This window comes from Pseudorasbora parva, chromosome 7, assembly GCF_024679245.1.
Source record: "Pseudorasbora parva isolate DD20220531a chromosome 7, ASM2467924v1, whole genome shotgun sequence".
Taxonomy (NCBI): domain Eukaryota; kingdom Metazoa; phylum Chordata; class Actinopteri; order Cypriniformes; family Gobionidae; genus Pseudorasbora; species Pseudorasbora parva.
In genome coordinates this window covers 7,285,838-7,311,302 of record NC_090178.1, presented here as the reverse complement: position 1 = coordinate 7,311,302, position 25,465 = coordinate 7,285,838, and the positions used below count along the sequence as shown (strand labels likewise).

Sequence of the window (25,465 nt, the reverse complement as noted above, 5' to 3'; positions counted from 1 at the left end):
AGTCTGTATCATATCTTACTTCTCAAGTCTTCTGAATTCCTTTGTGTGAGGAACAGACCCACATTAGTTTTGTCTTCACTGAAGCACTCAAATCCAACATCTTTCTGTTTTTCACAGAAGAACTAAAATAATATGAGTTGAGATGCAAGGCTGAGCAAATGATGACAAAATGTTAACTTTTGTATGACGTACAGCTAAAAAAAACTCTGCCGATTGCAAACAAAGACTCTGCTATTTCAATTGTCTTGTCTTTTCTTTGCAGTCACTGTGTTCCTTGATCTGCAAAATCTTTACATACTGAGCTTCACATGTTTCCCTTGTCTGTCACAAGCTTCTTTTGTTCAGTAAATTCCCCTGTTGCCGTGTGCTTTTGGTTCGTGTGCTGTCTGTCAGCAGTGCAGGATTTTAATGAAGGCCTTGCGGAACTCGATGTTGAAGGTGGTGTAGATGACGGGGTTGACAGCGCTGTTGAGGTAGCCCAGCCATGTGACAGCGCTGTAGAGCGATGGTGAGATGCAGCAGCTGCCGCAGTGAGCTTTTAGCACGTGCGTCAGGAAGAAAGGAAGCCAGCATATGATGAAGACACCTGCAGAAAACACAAAAACTACTTCAACAACTTCTGCATTTGTAAGCTGCTCTCAATGGAAATATCTGCAAAATTAATAATTGCAAATATGTTTGTGGCCACTACACCGAAAAAATCCCACTTGGAAATTGCAAGTTCAATCTCTCTTTTGAGTTTAAATCACAGTTTGCTCAACCTGTTAAAGGGGCTATATTTTAATGTATTAATCACTTTGCATTAGCAACATGTGAACTTGTAACGAAACTTAAAAAAGGGACCTTCACCGAAAGCCTGTAGACTGCCTCTTATGTGTAGAAAATTTTACAATTTTTTTTAATTTGTAAAACATACTACAATAAACGAAGAAAAAAAGTTGGTGTTGTATTTACTTTGACATTTTTTTAACTTAGAAGTTGTTAGTAAATGTATCAAATAATACAACAAAATAGCAAGTAACACAATAATTTTAAAGTGTAGGAGTGAAAAGGTCCTTATAAAAAATTATGCACATTTGTATCGTGGTTCATCTATAGTCTAATAATAAATGTGTATGAGATGTATGAGAAGTGCTGTTGAAGAAATACTGAATATCAGCACTTTCTGAATACTGCTCATCCAATCAAATTAGAGGACTTGAACTAGCTGTTAAATAATGAATATGTATTATGTCACACGTGCTGCTGCTTAAATGTCAAGCCTAAAAGAACAAAGAGACAAAAAATTACATAGTACAGCAGCACTCATGTTCACCAGCGTGTGCAGCAACTACAAGCCAGCCGGAAATGCTTCTTGACTCCAAATGAAGTCCACAGAAAGATATACGTAGAAGCTAGAAGCTCACCATAGACAGGGCTCAATCTGAGGGGCGGGATAAACGGTTGTCTTTCAAACTCCCTCTGCACGCGATAGGATAGCGCTACACCAACCGGAGCAACGAAGGTGAAGCAGAGCTCGCTGACAGATTAAACATTCGCCGTATCTGGTCAGTTAAACTCCGAACACATCTTCCCTTTTTAAGAATGACTTCAGTGCCGTTCTTTGTTCATTTCTTAGAGAAAAGCTCAACTCCAAGTAAAAGCAGAATCGAGGTCAAAGCTGATTCGAAAGACCGCCACCGTTCGCCAGTTTCTGTGTTTACTAGAAGCACCCAAACGCAACTCGGCTGTTGTCATTATGGCCCCGCCCACCGACTCTATACACGATGTGATTGGTCCAGCAAGAGTTAGGCGTTTACAGCTCAGAAGGGTATTGAGAGTTGCTAGACGACACTTGCGGGCAGATTAAATTTGCTGCCGCTAGGGTGCGTCTAGATTTTTAGGCTACGTAGAAGCAAGTCTGAGAATAAGAAGTTAGAAGATATTTCACTGTGGATATCCGTGCACACAAAATGTAAAATCAGGGTTATAACATTATCTAAAATAAAAACATTTAAGTTAAAGGTGGAGTAAGTGATATTTCAAAAATGCTTTAGAAAAGTTTCTGGGGTCGAGTATCAAAAAAAAAAAGTGTAGCCAATCAGCATTAAGGGGCGTGTCTACTAATGATGTTGAGAAGAGAGCGCTCAGTGCATGTCATTATTCAAAAGACACGACGCACAGGACAGACATTAGCTGAGCGATGACAGAAATAGAGAGATGGCAGATAAAAAACAAATGTGGAAAATGTCTGTGGAACAAAAGAAGGCTTACGATCAGGCAAGATGTATCAGCTTTCCAGCGCTGGAGAGAAGTCAAGGAGCGAAGGCCGAGGGTGCTTTATTTCTTCTCGAAAGGCGAGTAACATTGAATTTGTTTGGTTTCACAGAACTAATATATAATGGCTTTTTCTTGAATATGCTTGCGTGTCATGTTAGCTTGTTTGTCCATTTGCAATCGTATTGTTGTTCACTTCAGCGATGATAAAGACCTATTCATTTCCACACTGTATACGCCTAGAGTGTCTATATCTCCTCCACTGTCTACTTCAAGCGTCAGCTCCCAAAGTGTGTACAAAAAGTAAGATATCACTCCTAATATTTTTTACTCCTAATATATGTTTGTGTGTAAATATACTCTTTTAGTGATTAACATAACCCTCTAATCTTGTCATAATTGTAACATGTAAGTGTTCATGCTTGTGCTTTCAAGTTGTTCATAAGAACTGTATTTGTGTATATGGGAGGAAAGGGATGACTTTTATCGAACATTTGACTTGGATTAGTAACACGCATTGCTTTCACTAGCTGCGTTTCCATTACAGATTTGCGAAGAACTTTTGCGATATTTCTTAAATGTCAATAAAAAACTGTTGAGAAATGACAGCGTTTCCATAGCTGCAGTTATGCGACTAAAACATATTACTTTCCTCTCGCGATATGTCATTCCAAAATGATGGCACTTGGTAGGTTTGTATATCCCATCCACCACACTAGCCATTATTTTTATTGGAAGGAGACATATGTGTTATCCAAGCATTAATGGCAAGGAAAGCCCCTTAGGTTACTTAAGCGGCACGGATATGAGGTATGTGTGTGTGTGTGTGTCAGATCTGCTTCAAGGTCTTCATGATAATGTAGCATTTCTGTGATTAGAATCCAGTATTACTATAATCCTATATTGTCTTTTATGAGTTTAATAAAGAACTCCCTCTCGTCTTCTCTCCAAACCAAACCATCATCTGTAAAGAATGATCGACTTTTACGCGCACCAGGTTGACGCATATAAAGTAGAGCGAAATGTTTGAATTTGCATGTTAACTCAAATGTTTTTATTTATTTATTATTTTTACCACTTTCCTTATTTTGGCTAGATATTTCGTTTGTTGGGTATATGAACTGAATTTAGAAATGCTTTGGAAAAGAAAATATTGGCATTTAATAAACGAAATAATTTTTTTGAAATGAAGACAGCGTTTGGAGTGAGTGCATGCAAAATAATTAGTTTCCTGAGTCCAGAAATAAAAATAGACAGGTTATAGTTTATAATTATGTCTTGAACTCATCTGTATAGCTAAAAATGACGAGTATTGTAAATTGTTTCATTACTCTTAAAGGAAGAAGGAAAAAATGAGAACGGCAGTGGGTTAAAGAAAACATAGCCTAACTACGAAACTAAATAGGCTACGTTTAGGCCTAAACATTAGCCTGTAATATTATTATTTTAATTTATATGTTGATTATGAAAAGTGAGCAGCATGAGTAAGAATCGCAATATGTTTGAGACATGGGGAGTCACATGATTTTGACCACTTTGAGTATTATTTTCTAGAAAGTCTTTCTTAAAAAAATATTCAGTTTTGTATAAATTGTATTTTAATTTTGACCGATGTTTCATCAATTAATTGCCTGTTTATTAAATAAGAAGCAAACTAATATAGTCTGGAATGGATTGACGTGCGTAACTGGCCTGTTTCCTCGGTCTTTGAGACTATAGGCTAGCTCTTTCTGTTTTAAAACATTTCTTGAATATATGTCTTAATTACAGTATATATAGCCTGTAGTTCTTATTAGGAGAAAATATATGTCCTTTTAACTACATTATCTTGTTATTACGACACAATTGAGTGGAAAATATAATATATAGGCACTGTTGCATCAATGCGTCACCACAACAGATGACATGTAAATGCGAAAAAAACGTTTCCATTGCAGTTTTGCGAAAATGTCCTTTTTCGAATTGCCTGAAAAACCACCTCATGAGAGCGCAAAAACTTTTTTGCGATATATGGGAGTTTTTGCGAAATTGCCGCGTTTCCATTGGGCGTATTTTCAATTCGCAATTTCAATTTGCGCAATTTGAAGGGTAATGAAAACGCGGCTACTTACTGATGATATCATACCCTCGGTTTAAGTACTATTTACATGGTTATGTAGTCTAATTTTTTTGAAATTTTTCTCAAATTTTTCTCAAATGATACATAATTTATGCTGATTGCTAAAATATGTGATAGGTGAAAAGGCAATAAATAACATGCCAAGTTTCCTGCTACCATGACTTTACCAGGATTATATATATATACATATTGTTACATTTATTTGAACTTCTCACCTAAAACAATGGCGAGCATCTGTGTCGCCTTTCTCTCCTTCTGCTGCGACAGTCTTCCTCTCACTCTCTCCTTCGCTGCGCCTGCTTTCTCTCTGTCCGCGTTTCTCTCTCTCCATCCGTGGAGGCCGTTCGTGGTTTCCTGCAGGGCGACCCTGCGCAGGCCGGGGACCGAGAGCGTGGTGCAGGGCCGCGTGGGACTGGGCGCCACAGACAGGGAGATTTTAGCATGTCCAGGCTGCTGCGACTGCTGTGGAGGCTGCTCTCTGTCCTGACTCAGAAAACACATGGGTTCCACGTCCAGAGGATGAACCACGGCCTCTTTCACCAGCGTCTGTCACAGAGAACATGATTCACTGCTAACCACACAGACATTCACACTTAAGAAAATGACTGAAGGTGAGAGCGACAGTAAGAATATCCAGTGTTTTACCACTTTCTTGCGTTGTGGAGCGGCTGAAGGAGGCTTTACTATTAAAGTACATAATTTCACATCTTCAGGATGAGTACACTTATTCTGACAAATAAAAAGAAAGAGAAAACAATGAAACTTGACAGTGTGCTGTCACTAGTTAATAATTTTATTTTTAATCAAAAGGCATGTTATATCTGATTAATAAGATAACAATAACAGCTCAAAGGTTTGGGGTCAGTAAGATTTTTTTATGATTTTGAAATAAGTCTCTTATGCTCACTAAAAGACTGCATTAATTTGATGAAAAATACAGACGTAATGTTATTACTTAGAATTGTTTTCTATTTTAATTAGGGATGTCAAAATTAACGCTTTAATAGATTGTTAACGCAAAATCATTTTAACGGCACTACATTTATTTTCTGTTTGATCCGTGGCGTAGCCCGTAGTTGGAGAAATTGAGAAGCCATAGACGCAAAGGATGCAACAGCAAACATTAATAGGTAAAAGAAAAAAGATTACCATTAGTATTACTATTCTGAACCAAAACTGCAGAGTCCTTATTTTTCAGATGTGTTCACAACATCAAAGTACTGTATATCGATATAAATTAAATGCATTTGCTCAGTGCATATGTGTACCACATTGAAAAGACCCTTACTGAAAGTTTTTGTTATGAATTAATACATAAATATAATATAAATGTATATATAATATACATTTATTCATTTTGTTGTGTTCATAAGTGAACTATGTTTGTGGACTGCTATTATGAAAGAAAATATTGGCAGTGTATACCATTATTTACAATTTCAAAACTTTTGATTGCACCAACTGGCAATCTTTGAGCAATGTGATAAAAATGGCCAAAGTCAAAATGTTACTGCTAGCCCAAATTATCATGGACTGGTAAGGTTAGGGGTTAGCACACCTTGCGAGATCTCTGTCCGTCTCTGGGCTCCGGATGGAGGCCGTGTCTGCGTGAAGGTGCGGTGCGTCTGCCCCGTCTGCGCAAAACCACACAGATCTGCACATACACCATCAGAGTCACAATGAAGGGCACGTAAAAGGAAGCAACAGAGGAGTAGACCACGAAAGCAGGGTCGGCAAAGCTGCAGTCTCTCCCTTCTTGACTAGCTGATATGAAAGACAAAAAAGAACAAGATGATTATGCAGTTCACACCAAAAACACTAGCCTAGAAATCTAGACGCACCCTAGCAGCAGCAAATCTAATCTGCCGCGAGTGTAGTCTAGCAACTCTCAATACACGTCTGAGCTGTAAAAAACAAACTCTGGTCAGGCCAATCACATCGTGTAGAGTCCATTGGCGGGCTTAACATAATGATGGCAGAGTTGCTCTTGCGTGCTACTTAAATAATCTTGTAAACAGCGGTCTTTCGAATCGACTTTGGCCGCGACTCTGGAAGATTTGGAATTAAGCTTTTCTTTGAGAAAAGAACAAAGAACGGCACTGAAGTCATTCTTAGGAAAGGAAGATGTGTTCAGAGTTTTGCCGACCGGATACGGCAAAAGTTTAATCTATCCCCTAGCTCCGCCTCACTTTGCTCTGGTTGGTTGTAGCTCTATCCAATTGCATGGAGAGGGAGTTTCAAAGACAACTGTTTATCCCACCATTGAGCTGTCAATGGTGAGTTTCCAGACCAAACATCTTGATGTGGGTCTGACTTGTCAGGCTACAAGAAAGCACTTGCGCAAGAAAATATTTTGCACATTAAAATTATTCTAATTAATAACAATATAATAAAATATCAAGTAAATTTTGTTCTTTTTTTTGTAATTGGACATTCTGCTCAGTCCTATTTGCATTTAATGAAATGTGTTCGATTTATTTCGATTTATATAGCGCTTTTCAAGGCACTCAAAGCGCTTTACATTGAAGGGGGAATCTCCTCAACCACCACCAATGTGCAGCATCCACCTGGATGATGCGACGGCAGCCATATTGCGCCAGAACACTCACCACACACCAGCTGGTTGGTGGAGAGGAGACCTAGTGACAATCATTATATGGGGATTATTAGGAGGCCATGATGGACAGAGGCCAATGGGCAAATCTGGCCAGGATGCCGGGGTTACACCCCTACTCTTTTTCCGAAAGACATCCTGGGATTTTTAATGACCACAGAGTCAGGACCTCGGTTTAACGTCTCATCCGAAGGACGGTGCTCTTTGTCAGTATAGTGTCCCCATCACTATACTGGGGCATTAGGACCCACACAGACCACAGGGTGAGCACCCCCTGCTGGCCTCACTAACACCTCTACCAGCAGCTACCTGGTTTTCCCAGTTGGTCTCCCATCCAGGTACTGACCAGGCTCAGCCCTGCTTAGCTTCAGTGGGAAACCAGTCTTGGGCTACAGGGTGATATGGCTGCTGAAATAAAGTCACACACGTTTAAAAGGCAAGTAAACATAACAGAATGTTTATTTATGAGTTAATAACTTCTTTAGGAATGTTAAAGAGGCCATATTATACTGTTTTACAAAGCCTTGATTTTGTTTTTTGGGCTCTAATAGATTAGGTTTTCATGCTTAAATGTTCAAAAACCACATTATTTTTCAAATATTTTATTTCAGCACCTCTCTTCCCAGTCTGTCAGTAACGCTCTGTTTAGTTCCCGTCTCTATTAAGCTCCTCCTTCTGAAAAGTTTAGTGTGCTCTGATTGGTTGGCTGGAACAGTGTGTTGTGATTGATCAATCACTTTGTGCACGTTTGGAAAAAGTCACGTCCCTTACCATAACCACGAATTTCAACACACTAACTAAACAAGGCCCGCCCCTTCATTTTTCGCATGCCTTAGGTGGGAATTATTTAAATGGGGAATGTTGTGACGTGTTCCTTTTCTGAGTTGAAATCTCAAAACTACAATGAAGGGATTTCAGGGAGTTCAGAAACAGTGCGCACTGATAAAGAAAATAACACCCTTTGGGGGACCTTATTCATGCTTAAACAGCAACATTACATACTGAAGAAAGATGAAGATGTAAAAAAAGCATAATAGGTTCTCTTTTAGACTTTTAGACCTTGACTCAATGGTTCTTGCGAACATAATTTCACAGCACTCATAGTGAAAGCGTCATGTTTGATGAACACTGCATATTTTTTTCTGTTTTTCTTTTCTGTGTTTTTATTGTTTAAGCATCTCATCCATATGCTGGGACAAACTGTGAAGGTCTCTGTATGCAAACGCAGATGCCACTTAAGCTGAAGAGGGTCACGCTTATTGAAATTCAGTCAGGGAAGTGTATCAATCATCCTCCTGCTCTAAGTTGTTGTCAAAAAAGGTGGTTTTGACATGTGGAGCATATATACACTGTACATATATATATACTGTGTATATAAAATGACTGTCAATCGATTAAAAAAAACAGCTAATTCGTCACATTTTTTTCTGCAATTAATCGTGATTAAAAACATCAGAGATTTTAATATTTTTATATTGTAATAATTTCCCAGTTTCTCTCCAAATTAATGTAGAAACAACTTAAAAGCCCTATTCGGATGGGATTCATTTTACAAGGGTAGATGGAGTAATTTCGTTTTACCCCAGGACATCTGTAATATTAATGGCCAATTTGCACAGGATAAGAAATCTCAGTAAAACTAGAAGAAGTAGGCGGGGTAAACTTGACTTATGTAGCGCTGTTACCTCGGTGTCATCATGTGTGTATTCTTGATATTCAAACTACTTGATTTATTAATTCAATTGCGATTGGATTCTGTTGGTATTAGGCACTTACCTAAAGCTAAAATAAGTTCTGTGCCTCTGACAAGTGCTTTCGATCTACTTTTTGAGAGAATAATTACATACAGATTTATAGCGGGTCTATTTGCACAGGATTAGTATTATCTGAGGTAATATTTCTGGACCTTTTTACGGGAGGTAAAAGTCCCTATAATCTTTAATGACATCTTCCGTGATAAGTACTGAGATGGCACATTCGGATGGGACTAAAATTATTGAGAAGCTCTGATAATAATTACTCTACCCCACCTCTCCATGTTAAGCCAACCCCGTCCAAATAGGGCTGAAGACAGTATATTTTAAAAATTTGTTGTAATGGCATCTTTTTATTAATGAAGGCCAGTATCCCTGATACTAATGCACTGGGACACAATCTGAAGGGGAAAAAAAGACTTACAATAAATGCATAATAATTCATAGCTCCTGCAACACATGCGTAATGAATCCCATTGAGCTAAAAAGAAATGTTTTGGGATTGCCTGGATGTGTCCTTTGTTGGGATATTGGGATTTGCTCTTTCCCACATCCTTATCACATCATATCTAACTGATCTTTAGAGCTTTAACACAAAGGAAAACACACATTTTGCCCGGAGTGCAGAAATGATAATTATGCACGGAGGGAAACCTCATTATAAGTGCAGCCATGTCCCTTTGGATGGGATACAGCACAAAAGTTCACTCTGCTGTTTCAACCAATGAAGTTCATGAAAGCTTAGACAGAGGTCAGGCTCATAGGATGGAACTAGAGGGCTGGTGGATGAGAAAAGTTATATTAAACCCGACAGGATATGAGCAGCGATGACTTTCAATGTCCTGTTTCACCATTTTAAAAGAATTTCAGCACTTCATTTAGGGTGTGTTTAAATCCAATCAGCACGACTGACATGGTGACACTGAACACTAAACCCAGGGTTTTTTTTCCCCCAACACAAATGCTTGGTTGAGAACGCTGGGTAAAGATGTTGGGTTGATTTGTCCCAATTTTGGTTGATAATCATATAGTCAGTCATTTTTAAATTAACAAGGTAAAATACTGTTTATTCGCTATAATATATTTTATTCGTGATTTTTCCGTGTTTATTACAGACTATTACAGTGTTTATTGGCGACACAGCCTGATGGTTTGGCCACAGTGTTACTAGCGTAAATTAATGAAATAACTGGTCAAACTTGTTTTTATAGTACATTATTCAATATTAAACCCTTTAAAGGCAATTTGTTTAACTGTATAAGATGTATAACTATCTTTTCTGCACCTTTTCTCATACTTCTCATTTAAGTTCTCAGTTAACTGTAGAGTTTGCCACTTTTTGACCCAGCATTAAAAATTGGGTTGTTTTTAAGCCATCCTTTTTTATAATGAAAACTTAGTGTATGTCAAAGAATTGCATGAAGATTCTCCTTTTGAGTTTCACAGAAGATTATATGGTTTTGGTGTGTTTTAAGGACATTTTTTTATGTTGAATGTACATATAAAAGAAAACAAAGCACTGCAAATATATCAATATAGTTTCATAAACTAGTTATAATGTCCAGGTGAGTGTTTTGTACCTGTGTTGTTGAGACCAAACAGCAGCGGGCAAGAAATGGCAAATGACAGGAACCAGACGACAGAGATCATCAGAGCGACCCGTCTTCTGGAGCTGTAGCGCGTGTTGTACAGTAACGGCATGGCCACGGCCGTGTATCTGCACATCAACACAAGATACATGTAGATGAACGTGCAACACACGCTACTGTTAAAGTGAAATCCAGAAGTGCTTTCAAATTACAGGTGTATTACCAAATAAAATATAATGCCTCATTGACGACAGACAAGACAGACAGGCTATATTCAGACGGGAATACTAGTTTACTACTTACTGCATACTTCGAAGTACACACTACATATTTTCTTAAATGTTCATATTACTTTATTAAAAATTGTGAAAACTGTTTCTATTATGCAACATTGCAAGCAGTAGCATTGTACAATGTTGTCATATGTGAGTGACATTCAGTTATCAACAAAAAAGTTATTTTGAATATACAGTCAAAACAAAATGTATTCAGACATTTTCTCACATTATCACAGTTTATTCACTGTAATTTATAAAATGGTCATAAAATATGACAAGAACTCTGTTAAACTGTGTCAGAACAAATTCATCTTGATAATGTCAGATAACTTTGATAGAAAAGTATGTAATGGATTACAGTCAATACATTTTACTGAAAGTTTGAGTATAATATGTCAGTTTACTTTATTTTGCCATCCTCACTTACATAAATTAAAAACTACCAGAGGCACACACAGGCGGACACACACACACACACACACACACACACACACACACACACACACACACACACACACACACACACACACACACACACACACACACACACTTATAAAAAATAAATCAGTTGAAAGATTTCTCATTTTTAATCCAATTGTGAAAAAATATATATTTAATTAAAAACAAATCAAGTACTGAGTCAAAATAGCAGTTGATGTTTTACTTCTGATTCATTACCCAGAAAATATAAAGTCGGGTCACATTGCATTGTGGGATACAGTACTCATACAGTTGTCTGCTGCACATTTTGGCACATGTAGGAGGTCACTCTGGTACTCTCCAAGTAAAATAAAAATGTATATGCACGATTTATTTGTACTTAATGTAAATGGCATCTACTTCAGTAAAATTTAGGACCCACCCACATCTTTTTTGCTTCCAAAGCTCATGTTCTCCACACAGTGCTTCGATCAATATGCTGAATCATCTTGAGTGGAGCATTTCATTTTAAGTAGTTTTTTTGAGAGAATAAAACCCAAGACAAAATAACGAGCAGAGTATATCTCTAAAAATCTGACAAACACTGTCAGAATGTCTTTTAACTACAACACAAGCAGATTAATGTATTGTCTGTTCTAAAGGTCGTGCATCACTTGAATGACAGTCTTTCAGAAAATAATTCAAAGCCCAGCTTTTTTTTTTTTTGGTAAGAATTGCATCACTGTCCTTTCATTTAAGACTTTTTATGTAAAAATACTGTGATTAGTCGAAAACTAATCCACTTTTGAATATATATATATATGTATATAATTGAAAATGTGGATTTGAATAAGAGGCAGTTTTCTTTTTACCACTTTCTCAGGTACAGTAATGATCCTTTATGCCTATATAACGATTAAACACCATCCACAATGCTGAGAAGTGAACCACATTACCTGCAGGTCGTTTCTATAGGCCTATGCGTTATTCATGCACATCGACTTTAATGCGCACTTCCAATTTTCCAGCACATTTCCAGCGCCGGTTTAATGAGGAGCAGCATTCACTAAAATTCCCTGCAAGGGGAAAAAGTGTCTCTAACACACTGCAGGATTTATAATTCATAATCTCCTCTGCCTCGGCGGCATGTAATTGCCTGGTGTGCGTTTAAACCAAAGATAAATCCAGGTCAAGAAAAGCTCTAAACAAACGCTGGGGCAAACAGATTAGGAAATTGCTAAAATGTTAATCAGAAACTTTCTAATTTTTATTCTGAACAAGGCACAGGACAGGATTTCATTCATGCATCGCTGTGGCTGTGAGTCAATGAGTCTACTGGGATGTAAATGGGACGGTAAATGGATGGGTCACCTATCGATGCTGATGGCACATAAGTTGAGGATGCTGGCGGTGCACATCATGACGTCCAGGGTGAGCAGAATGTCACAGTGGATCCGACTGAACCTCCATTCACCCACAACCTACACAAACACATTTGTTCTTAGACTTCAGACATCATTGCTTTTTGAAATATCATCTGCTTATGCCACTCGAGACTGACTGACTGACGTGTAAAGTGATCAATGTCTTATATAGGGCCCTGTGATATCAGCAATATGGAAAACCCAGTCATAAGAATTGGTTTAACTTGAAGAAACTGTGACAGAAATATATTACTCCTGTATAGTAGAATGTACTTCTCGAAGCAATAATGATAAAAATATGAATACATTTTTCAAGGAATGTCATTTTTTTCCCTCCATGTTTTAATTTTAACAGTAAACCTCTGTTGTGCAGCCCTTTGTTTCCAAAAAAATAAAAGGAAGGGTTTACAGTAATACATTAAATTGTTTAGTTTTTTTAATTAAATTATTAAACATGCTTTTTGATTATTCAAATCTAATTAAACCATTAAAAATTTAATACAGAATTTAGGGGAAAATAAAGCGGGTTTCATAGGGCCATATAAATATAGTTTTGGTTATAAAATCAAAGTTGTTATTAAATTATATAAGATTAATGATTACATTTTTTAGACATGCTTTTTGATGAATAAAATGTAATCAAGAAATCCCCCCGGAATTTGGAGAAAAATGTAATAGATTTCATAGGGCTTATGTGCTTTTCAGTGTTCAAACTACATTTAATAACCAATTAAACAGACCAATTAGTATGTCTACTGACCTCCAGATAGACGCCCCATGGCATCACTAGTGTGGCCAAGAGCAAGTCCGACACGGCTAGTGACACTATGAGGTAATTGGTGGTAGTCTGCAGCGCTTTCTCTCGGGACACGGCCACACACACCAGCACATTACCGAACACAACGCAAAAAATCAGCAACACCAACAACACAGCATAGAAGTTATATGGCGGTGAGGAGGGAGACGGAGTCATGGAGCAGTTTGAATGCGGGAGAAACGAGGACAGGGATGGAGGGACGGAGGAAAACGGCATGGAGGAACCAGATGGAGATGAATTTGGTGTTGGGGAAGCAATGGAGAAGTTGTCTTCTGTTACGTCGAGAAGAGGCATTATGCAGCTCCTCTGGGCACCTGGGAAGACAAGACATCAAGGACGTTAGCAGGGAAGGAATAATTTTACAATTCTATCATTATTTACTCAAAGAGTATTTTTCGAATCCCTCAACTGGATATTTCCTGTGTTACAGGTCTAGCTGGTTTATCATCAGCACCTTGTCAATAAGCTGTTAAAGAAACACAAAGATCTATTTGATCTGATTTATTATTATTATAAACTGTAAGAAATAGGGGAAAAAGTTATCTTTTTGATGAAATCTGAGAGCTTTCTGTCCCTCCATTGACAGTAATGCAAATGACACTTTGACGCTTTAAAAAGTTCATAAAGAGATTGTAAAACTAATCCATAAGAATTTTCTAAAGTTATTCAATCGCTTTATATGATGAACAGATTTAATTGAGGCTTTTATTTACATATAAATATTGATCAGCAAACAGAAACCCATTCGAACCTGCTTGACACGTGAGAAAAAACCTCTTGCTGAAGTCATGAAAATGTCTGCCCAGTGGCACAACAAGATGGGCAACAGGCACCTGACCCAGAGAGAGTCTTTATACATTTCTTTATAAAATTGGCTCTGCTACAGCACTTTCTGGGTCTTGGTGATGTGGTTAACCCAGGCGGCAACCTCCCGAGGTCTCTTTTGAAGCCAATACGGAAGAAACTAACTGCAATTCATCGACTGGCCACTTAAGACAGACTCCAGAAGGAGCGGACTCTCATTGAGCCCCATGTTAAAATACCCAACTTTACAGTAGAAAAAAAAACATGTTTACAGCCCGGTACAAATTGTGGTTTTGGTCTATACGGCTAATTTTGCCCTTCATAACAACTGTGAGGGGGGTGAACTTTTTTTTATAACTTATTAATTTACATTATATAAAGCCTTAAAGTTCTGCATAATTAAGGACGTGGTTACTTTGAGTGACAGGTGGATAGCCATATATCCGCCGACTATAGTCATTGCGTCACCTAAGCTCCGCCCACGTCCCACCTCTTTGCCCATTTTCTGAAAAAATCTTACAGGTTTGGAACGACATGAGGGTGAATAATTAATGGCAGAACTTTCATTTTTGGGTAAACTATCCTTTTAAATCTAAAACTGCCCTTTTCTGTGACTGCCCTTTTATTGCATTAACTTCTGGTTATTAAGTTCAAGTTTTGATGTGGTTACCTTAAATAGTTTTCATGTGTGTTATGTAAAACTATTTTGTGTATTGCCAATGTACAGCACTTTGGCTAACGTTCTTATTTTTAAGGTGCTTTATTAATAAATGAGATTAAAACACAATCCAATTCATAATTAAAATTTCCTAGTAAAATACCTGTGAAAAATTCCTTGGTATCAACACAGTATTATGCTCTATTATATTATATTTACAGATTTTTTGAAGAGTAAACAATATTATTAGCTTATTTTATATATGAAATCGTTGTCAACAGCATGAAAGAGGCAATCGTGACCTAGTGGTTAGAGAGCCAGACTGGTTTGATTCTCAATATCGTCAGGAAATAACTGAGGTTCCCTTGAGCAAGGCACCTAACCCCCAATCGCTCTCTGGGAGCCACAGCAAAATGGTTGCCCACTGCTCCGGGTGTGTGTGTTCCCAACTCACTACTCCTAATGTGTGTGCACTGACTTTGAAGGGTTACAGAGGATACAAACTCTGAGTATGGGTTACTAGACCTCCAAGTCACTTTTACATTCATAAAAAAATGATGTGATTTCTGCTTGGCAATTCAATGCCCATTGAATAGCGTGTCATTGAATCACTGGCAAAAACAACAACATTCTTTCAAGCTGCAAATGTATAGTTAAAGCATGCAATTTGAATGCAATTTCTGTTACATCCTTTAGCTTATACATGCATGATCAGGCCTTCAGCGCATTAAAACGCAACTTCTCATTACTTGCCATTTTGCAAGCACTTCAGTGAAAGTAGCGCACAACACGGGGACTAATTGCATCTGCGGTCTGCTCTGTGGCATCAAGGCTTTGCTCAAGGGAACAAATGTAATGCTACAGTGAGGTAAAGCCATCACGACTGGAGCTTCGTGCAGAAGAGTCACGTAATGGCAGGTTTTTAATTTAATAGTCTTTTGAAACTATTGAATAAAAACACAGTTGCCTTGGAAGCATCACATTTGACACATTTAAAGATTGTTCATCCACCGTTAGGCTCAAAGTAAAAAGCTTTTTTTTAACACAATTAAGAAAAATCAATGAAAAACAGGAAAAGGAGTTAACGTTCTGCTCTGCTCCATTGATCGGTTTTGAAAAAGTTTAAAATCAACGGGCAGTCACAACACAGTCTGGTAAACAACTGTAGTTACAAAACAGTGAGAAATACTGTTAATGATGACATTATGTGAAGACATGCATGCTTTCCAGCACTACTCTACATGCATCAACCTTTAATGCAAATTACATCATAATATAACTGTAATTAGTAGTAATAGAGCAGCAATTTATGCAGCTTCAATTAGCACAACAAATCTTTTGAGGTTTACTGAGACCATCATCACAACCTTAAGATGTCGATGTTTCTAAAGGCAGCAGTTCATTTAAACGAATTAAGCCAATGAGGCTGCAGTGAAGCGGACGGGCTGACCCTGATTAAAGGAACGAGGCACTCGGCAAAAGGGAATCTATCCTAGCTTCTATTCTCATCCTCATGCCTGTTAATCAGGAATCACTCAGGACAATACACACTGATGAGAGCTCTCGTATCTGTATTTAATTTGAGCGCTGATGAATCTATCATTACAGAGACACAAACACTGATCACTGATGAGAAAATGATGCATGTGTGATAATGAAGTAGTCGTTAATGAATGTGCCTGTGTGCTGTGTACTCTAAAAATTAATAGCTCTGCGTGCAGTTAGATTCTGCAGTGGAATAATTGCTTCCTAATCTAATAATCACCTCCATCTCCTAAAAATGTCTGCAGCTGATGATCGGTTTTAAATCGCTATGTCTCAATCTCACAGCAGTCTCCTCATGAAAATATGCCACACTACATCTTAAACCAAAAATAAATAAGAAACTGAATTAGACCGTTTATATATATATATATATATATATATATATATATAGATAGATAGACAGACAGACAGACAGACAGACAGACAGACAGACAGACAGACAGACAGATAGATAGATAGATAGATAGATAGATAGATAGATAGATAGATAGATAGATAGATAGATAGATAGATAGATAGATAGGTAGCTTGGCGACATTATTTTCATGACAGTTTAAGCACACTTTCTCCTAGGTCCACCCAAATTTATTTCATATTTATAAAATATAATTTTCACTGTATTACAGCACATAAATCACTAGCATAATGTATACTTTACATTAAAAAATATATATATAATTTTTCCAACATTACTGCAACGAGAAGAGTTTTTTGCATCACATATATGAAATATTACAAAAAACTAACAAAATCCTGCATACTGCTGTTTTTGTCATTAAATGCCTGCCTGGTGCAGTTCACATGACCAAAAATGAGTAAGTATACTTATAATGATATACTTATCATTATAATGAGAAAATTTAAATTAAGAGGAAAATGTGCATAATTGTTGTGAAAATCATCTTACAATGAAACCGCATTCACAACTCGTTTCATTTACTAAATTTGACGTTTCAGAGTAAAACAGAGTTTTCAATGAGAGAGAAAATGTATTTCAGGACATGATTGTCTCCAGAATTGGATTGAATGTTGAAACATGACTCAATGACAGACGTCAGCTGAAAAGTCGTTTCAGAGATGGAGCAAGTTGAAACACTGAAGACACTTAAAGAGATCATTTTCATTTTTGGGTGAACTCTCTCATTAATTATCTCACCCTTATATAGTTTCAACTATGGGGTGTGCGATATATATTGTCTGCAATAATATCGTAATTGTTGTTTTAACAATGTGCAATCTGACATTATCAAGTATCCCTCACACACACCCAGGGCTGGACTGGTAATCTGGCATACCAGGTATTTTCCCGGTGGGCTGACACACTTTGGGTTAACTCTTGAAAAATATGATTGTTTTTAACTGGGTAGTTCAACCCAAAAATGTGATCATTTACTCAACCTATAAATGTCATTCCAAACCTGAATGAATTTATTTCTGTGTAGCACAAAATAAAATAATTTAAGTCTGTTTTTCATGTTCATACAATATTCAAATGGTGACCAAACCAAAATGGCTTCGTTGCCAACATTCTTCAAAACATCTTCTTTTGTGTTTCACGGAAGTCACACAGGTTTGGAACGACACGAGTGTGAGTAAATGATGATGACAGCATTTAAAAGCAGTAAATTTACTTTACTGCATCCTAGCTCAAAATCATCAGCGCTTTACTGTCAAGTGCATTTCTGTGACAAAAAAAAATATTAAGTTTATCTGCATTTACAGCAAATTCGATAATATCTGTCAATATGTCCTTGTCCTAGTTTTATTTATTTACTCCAATTTAAGGCCCCAACCCCAGCAAAAACATTCACAGGGAACTCATGGGCCAGATGGGCTGGGCTTGACAGGGCCGAACTTTAGCCGCAGTCCAGCCCTGCACACACCCAGAGAGTGTGTGCGCGTAGGCCTACACTACGTGATTGAAGATTAGACTAGTGCGGGCGCACGCTTTTACTGCGTGAGTCTATATTTATATCATAAATGTGATATTTATTTTATACAAGTTTACCAAACAAGAATTTAATATTAAGTGACTTACATTTTAGACAACATATTGCCCATGTTTACTCTATTTCGCCAACGAGAATAGTTCAAAACAAAATCACAGCACTGTAATCGAGTCTCTGAGCAACGCGCAGTGTTTCCTTACTGAATGAATCAGCTTTCTGAAAGAATCCGTTGAATCAATGATTCGGTGACTAAGATAGATTAAGTTGCAAGCGGCAACCTCCCGCGATCTCTCTTGAAGCCAATACAGAAGTAATGTAAACTGTAATTCATCGACTGGCCACTTAAGACAGACTCCAGAAGGAGCAGAATCTCATTGAGCCCCATGTTAAAATTTTCAACTTTACAGCAGAAAAAAACATGTTTACAGCCCGGTGGTTTTGGTCTATACGGTTAATTTTGATCTTCATGACTGTGAAGGGGGTGATTTTTTTATATAACTCATTCGTTTACGTTATATAAAGCCTTAAAGTTCTGCATAATTAAGGGCGTGGTTACTTTGAGTGACAGGTGGATAGCCATTTATCCGCCGCCTATAGTCATTGCGTCACCTAAGCTCCGCCCACATCCCGCCTTTTTGCCCATTTTCTGTTATCCGGGAGTGACACACGATGACTCGCTCGCAAAGATGGCAACGCCCAGCTCGCCCATACTTTAAGCTTCAGAACGGCTTATCGCAATCCTATGGGTGACGTCACGGACACGTCCATTTTTTTTTACAGTCTATGAGATTAAGATAGTCAAATGATTCGTTCCTGAATGAATCAGTTGTTTGAATGAATCAGTTGAATCTCAATGAATCGGTTGAATCACTCATTAACAGTGACTTGCTGCCGCCTACTGACGGTTTTAAAGTATCTTTTCATGTTTTAAATAATTTCAAATATTAGTATTCAACGTTATGTGTTTAAAACATTCAAACATTATTTATGCATAACTGCAGGCTATGTGTCACCTCTAAGCTCATTAAATAGTCTGTGTAAATGCCACTTCAGTGTTAGAAAATGCTCATAAAAGGAAAAAATGCATTTAAATGTTTTGGAAAAGATGATTTCTGTCACTGCTGTGAACTGACCACCACACAGAATATGAGGAATATCAAAAACTTCAGGAGTCAGCTGATCATCAGCACCAAGATACCAGCACAATAACACGCTCAGCAAAATATCGTCTAATTATCGTTATCGAGAAAATCCCAGAAAATATCAAGATATCATTTTTGTCTATAGCACACACCCATAGTTTCAACCTTATATAGTATCTTCAGAGCAAAAATAATTTTGATGAACTTTCTGTCCCTTTGACACTTCAAAAAGTTCATAAAGAGATCATAAAACTAATCCATATGAATTGAGCAGTTTAGTCAAACTTTTCTTAAGACACAATCTCTTTATATGATGAACAGATTGAATCTGGGCTTTTATTCACATTTAAACATTGATCAGAGAACATGAACAAAAGCTCAACTGAACCTGATTGACACACAAGAATGAACCTCATTGGTTCTTGCTGAAGATCAAGCGTGCTGCATAACACGAGAATGAACTTCATTGGTTCTTGCTGAAGATCAAGCATGCTGCGTAACACGAGAATGAACCTCATTGGTTCTTGCTGAAGATCAAGCGTGCTGCGTAACAAGAGAATGAACCTCATTGGTTCTTGCTGGAGATCAAGCGTGCTGCGTAACAAGAGAATGAACCTCATTGGTTCTTGCTGACGATCAAGCGTGCTGCGTAACACGAGAATAAACCTCATTGGTTCTTGCTGAAGATCAAGCGTGCTGCGTAACAAGAGAATGAACCTCATTGGTTCTTGCTGAAGATCAAGCGTGCTGCGTAACAGGAGAATAAACCTCATTGGTTCTTGCTGAAGATCAAGCGTGCTGCGTAACAAGAGAATAAACCTCATTGGTTCTTGCTGAAGATCAAGCGTGCTGCGTAACACGAGAATAAACCTCATTGGTTCTTGCTGAAGATCAAGCGTGCTGCATAACACGAGAATGAACTTCATTGGTTCTTGCTGAAGATCAAGCATGCTGCGTAACACGAGAATGAACCTCATTGGTTCTTGCTGAAGATCAAGCGTGCTGCGTAACAAGAGAATGAACCTCATTGGTTCTTGCTGGAGATCAAGCGTGCTGCGTAACAAGAGAATGAACCTCATTGGTTCTTGCTGACGATCAAGCGTGCTGCGTAACACGAGAATAAACCTCATTGGTTCTTGCTGAAGATCAAGCGTGCTGCGTAACAAGAGAATGAACCTCATTGGTTCTTGCTGAAGATCAAGCGTGCTGCGTAACAGGAGAATAAACCTCATTGGTTCTTGCTGAAGATCAAGCGTGCTGCGTAACAAGAGAATGAACCTCATTGGTTCTTGCTGAAGATCAAGCGTGCTGCGTAACAGGAGAATAAACCTCATTGGTTCTTGCTGAAGATCAAGCGTGCTGCGTAACAAGAGAATAAACCTCATTGGTTCTTGCTGAAGATCAAGCGTGCTGCGTAACAGGAGAATAAACCTCATTGGTTCTTGCTGAAGATCAAGCGTGCTGCGTAACAAGAGAATGAACCTCATTGGTTCTTGCTGAAGATCAAGCGTGCTGCGTAACAGGAGAATAAACCTCATTGGTTCTTGCTGAAGATCAAGCGTGCTGCGTAACACGAGAATAAACCTCATTGGTTCTTGCTGAAGATCAAGCGTGCTGCGTAACACGAGAATGAACCTCATTGGTTCTTGCTGAAGATCAAGCGTGCTGCGTAACAAGAGAATGAACCTCATTGGTTTTTGAGACAGCTCAAATGTTCAAATCTTTCATATTCAATCTGTTCATCATAAAGCAATCATTTCTCTTCTAAATTTTTTTGACTAAATGGATTTGTTTTACGATCTCTTTATGAACTTTTTGAAGTATCAAAGTTGCGTAGCTGACAATGGAGGGACAGAATGCTCTCGGATTTAATACAAAATATCTCCATGTGTTCTTAAGATTTACAAAAGTCTTAAGGGTTTGGAATAACATGAGGGTGAGTAATTAATGTCAGAATCTTCATCTTTGAGTCAACTAACCCTGGAATGTGGAGAACTCCAATAGTGATTTTACATTGCCCATAATGATCCTAAAAACAGGCTGCAATATGAACCTTGACAGGTTTCACAAGATTCAAGAGCGTCTGAGCGTGCCATTGCTCAAGGCCCGTGTGGAGCTCAGATGAATCTTTTACGGAGCAGAGATGGCCAGTAATAAGGAGTCTCATCTGCAGGGGAATGTGTCACTCATTTCCAATGCCTCGACGGCTTCATTAACCACCGCTGAGCTCAAATTCAGATCCATATTTTAGCACTTCTAGCCATTATTGAACAACAAAGAGCTTTCATATAGGTTAATAGATTAATAAAATCATGAATCGTTGTACTTCTAACTATATCAACTTTGACGCATAATGTGCATGAATTAGTTCCTAAAGAAGCACAAATAAAAACTGATTAACGCATATATGCGTAGGATGATGCAAGACCAGAAGTGAAATCCTGGCAGCATTAGGAGTCCGTGATTGTCCACGGATGCGCCATTGTTGCATTGAAAATAAGCAGCTTTTCCAGCAACACTCCCTCTGTTTGCATTTAATGCGACAGGCTTTAGTCTCATTGTTATGTGACGACTCATTTGATCAGGGCCGCAGGGATGCGCACAAACTCATACAACTCACACACCTCAACAAATGTTATTAGAGCACCAGACAAGTGATCAAGAGCCGAAGAAGGAAGGGTTTTCTTTGTGCTGATGAAAGCTATTGATGTATGCATCATGTATATTAATGCAAAACAAACTGGAAAAAGGAGAAAAAAATAACTAAAAGTAGACATACAGTGGAGTGCAAAAGACTGAAAACATGTATTTAATAGACAGTTTTATGGTTTTCATTTACAACTCTTTTGGATTTTGCACTATTTTTATTGACAAATCAGGTCATGATGCCTCTTCCTACAGATTTTCTTACAGAAGATCCCCTTTGGGGAGATTGTCACATTCATCTCAACTTTCAATCAAATATAATTTGTTACTAGTGAAAACCTCTATTTTAAATTACAAGCATTTAAAGCAAGGTCTCAGACTTTCAGACTGCCGTATTATTTTTCTGTAGAACATCGATTTTCTATGAACAAGAAATGAATTCATTATATATATATATATATATATATATATATATATATATATATATATATATATATATATATATATATATATATATACACACACACAATTTTCAAATCACTGACACAAATGAGAACATTTAGAAGAAATTCATGTGTAAGTGTCAAATTTAATTGAGAGCTTTGAAGCTTTGTATCAAATAAATTCAAACTAATACAGAAGGAAAAAACACCTGTGAAAAAATATATGCAATATATCATTGGAGATAGGAGACCATGGAGGGCAGGTTGTTTTACTGCAGTGAATATTTATTAGGGTGTTTCTTTTTAAATAACGTTAAAGTTTACTGTGCACAGACCCTATAGTGGGGCATAATTTCACAATGAGAACCTGCTTTTTTTCCAGCTAAATTTAACCTCAAGTAAAATAACTATTAAACACAAAACAATTAATGAAACATGATGTATCAAACTATTGCTTTCTCCAAATTACATTGTAATTAGACTGAAATTAGCCTACAACATATGACAACTTGCCCCCAATTTGACTTGTTCTGAGAAGCTTCAACCTTTTAGTTCATATCTACCTCATATAGGTTATAGCCTAATATACGCTCATATTATAGTGAATTTTGTCTTCGTTTATTTTGTGTTCTCTTTATACTCAACTGATACTCTGATGCTTACAAAAACATGACAAGGCATTTTTGTTATGACAGAAATCACTCTAATTTAAGAGATTAAAACCATCATACACAACTGTAAGCAGGTATACTTCAGACCATGTGACAACTTGCCCCGTACTCAAAACGCGCAGAACGATCAAAACAAGAAGAATAAATAAGGTAAAGTGACTTACTGTCATTCAGCAAGAGCTTCACACGCATCTCAACAGCCCTACAATGAAACAACAGACATTGCTTTCATATTAATGGAGAATTAGAGTGAATATTTGATTGAGAGGCAGCAGATGAAGTAATCCTGTACATTGCAGCAGACCTGATCTGTGCTCATTTTCGCGCTCTGTTCCTCACAGGCGCGCGCCTCCTCCCGCCCAGCCAACCGCTCCTGCTTGTTATTCATCCGATTTATATTCATTTACATTAACAGTTATAAAATAAACTGTAAAAAAGACGTGTCTAAAATAAAAAGCTATAACTCAAGCAGTGCAATTTTCCTCGTGACTGGGAACAGCAGCGGTGATAAACTAATAGCGTTTATTTATTTGCATTGATTGTCAGTTCAAATAAAAATAAAAATGGTTTAAACTTCGTTTGCTTTAATTTTTTTGATCGTGTGAGCCGTTAATAATCGCACACCTAACCGCACATTTTGAGTTAATGTGCCATAAAGCTCTTAAAGGGTCATGAAACCCCAAAACACTTTTTTTGAGATGTAAACAGATATGTATAGGCTGCACATCATTGAAAACACTAAGGGTACTCATTAATGGTATGCATATGTGAAAATAATTATTTTTGCATTTTTCAGAGCGATTTCTGTCTTCCGGTTTGAAAAGTTTAGTCGGAGCAACGTCACAAATGCTGACGTCGGCACGGCCTTTTCGGCCCAAGTATGGGCTGCTGGGCACATGCTGACGTCGACCGCTCCGAGCGATTCTCGATATATATTCATGACATAAAGCTCATTCAGTCCAATCCCTGCGCTGTAGTATGCATACAAGATAATTTAGTTAATATGCATGAGACAGTCACTTCTGTCAGGCTCGTCTTACATCATTATTGTAGAGATATGGTGGGGAAGTTTTGGAAGCAGCGTGCGGAAAAGTCACGGAGGAAAGCTAGGCGTTGTGCTGATACGAAGTAACGTAAAGGGCGCCGAGCGAGCTGTAACCGGCGCCGTCTGTGGAAGCCTTTGCTACAAAGGCTCGGTAAAGTAAAATTCACCTGAGGAATCGCACGCCGAACCTGCAAGCGTTGACTATCTATGTCAGGAGTGCAAAATAACCAATCTGTAATCTGTAGGCCAATGAACAAAAGCCACGTCCTCTCCGTTTTATTTGTCGTCACAGCCATGCACTAAACCGCATGTGTTCGGGCTCTTAGTGAAACCGTGTGCTGCATATTTGGACAAATATAGATTTAGCTGCCGAGTGATAGACAGCGCGGATCGTCACGGCAATGCGCGGTCGAGACTAGCCTCAAACCTCTTCGCTTTTACCCCGATCTAGAATTACACATCTCTTATCACATCGCATGTTGGGTGGTTCACGTTCTCTTATCACGTCGGCGCGTTGTTCATCTTGCCAAACAGCGTGCATATTTGGACAAATATAGTTTTATCACGTTTGCAAAATATTTCGTCATGCAGAATAACATTTATTTTCATTTCTCACTGAATTATGCTGGTTTGAACTTTGAAGAGCTGAATGATTTGCGATCTCTGCTGCACGCCACTCATAGCTCTCTCATTCGCTGTACTCATCCCTCATTTAATCTCTCTGTGGTAAACAATGCCAACGTGAACCAAGAACATGTCTCAGAACCGCTCAGCACCTACTGACAGACACTCCCCTATTTATGCAAACATTCCCTCTTTCCACACAATACCATCCCACCTTTTCACAGTCGACCACTCCCCTTTTAACAAGCTTTTTCAAATCGAAGGTGTGAAAAAACACCGCTGCAGCAGGGGGGTTTCATGACCCTTTAAGAGCCGTAATAACTCAAGCAGTTTATTTCTCCTCATGACAGCGGTAAACGAATAGCGTTTTTTAATGTTTTATCGATTGTCCGTTAAATCAAAACAAATTTAGTTTAAATTTAGTTCGTTTAAAATTTAATTGGATTACTTGTGGTGAACCGTTGAAAAATGCACACGTGACCACACACTTTAAATTAAAGCGGCAAATGAGAAGACTAACGGACGGACAGATAGATAAAGATACATAGGCCTACAGAGGTTTTAATGTTTCCAGAGAACAGAGAACAAATTAGTTAAGTGTGTATGAAAAAGGAATTGCTAAGTCAGGTACAAAACAGAGATATGCTCGAAAAGAAAAACACCAGAC

At 37.9% G+C, this 25,465-nt stretch overlaps 1 protein-coding gene across 1 annotated transcript; it reads right to left on the bottom strand.

Annotated features, from left to right (window-relative positions):
• Positions 1 to 25: 25 nt before the first annotated feature.
• On the bottom strand, positions 26 to 25,465 carry drd2l (dopamine receptor D2 like). The gene is made up of 10 exons (XM_067447910.1): positions 25,101 to 25,465; positions 23,434 to 23,787; positions 23,294 to 23,331; positions 13,215 to 13,585; positions 12,402 to 12,511; positions 10,324 to 10,460; positions 5,934 to 6,139; positions 5,021 to 5,104; positions 4,591 to 4,921; positions 26 to 586 (listed from the first exon to the last, which is right to left on the bottom strand). The coding sequence occupies exons 3-10, from the start codon at positions 23,319 to 23,321 to the stop codon at positions 390 to 392; spliced, it is 1,464 nt and encodes a 487-aa protein (XP_067304011.1). The 5' UTR covers positions 23,322 to 23,331; positions 23,434 to 23,787; positions 25,101 to 25,465; the 3' UTR covers positions 26 to 389.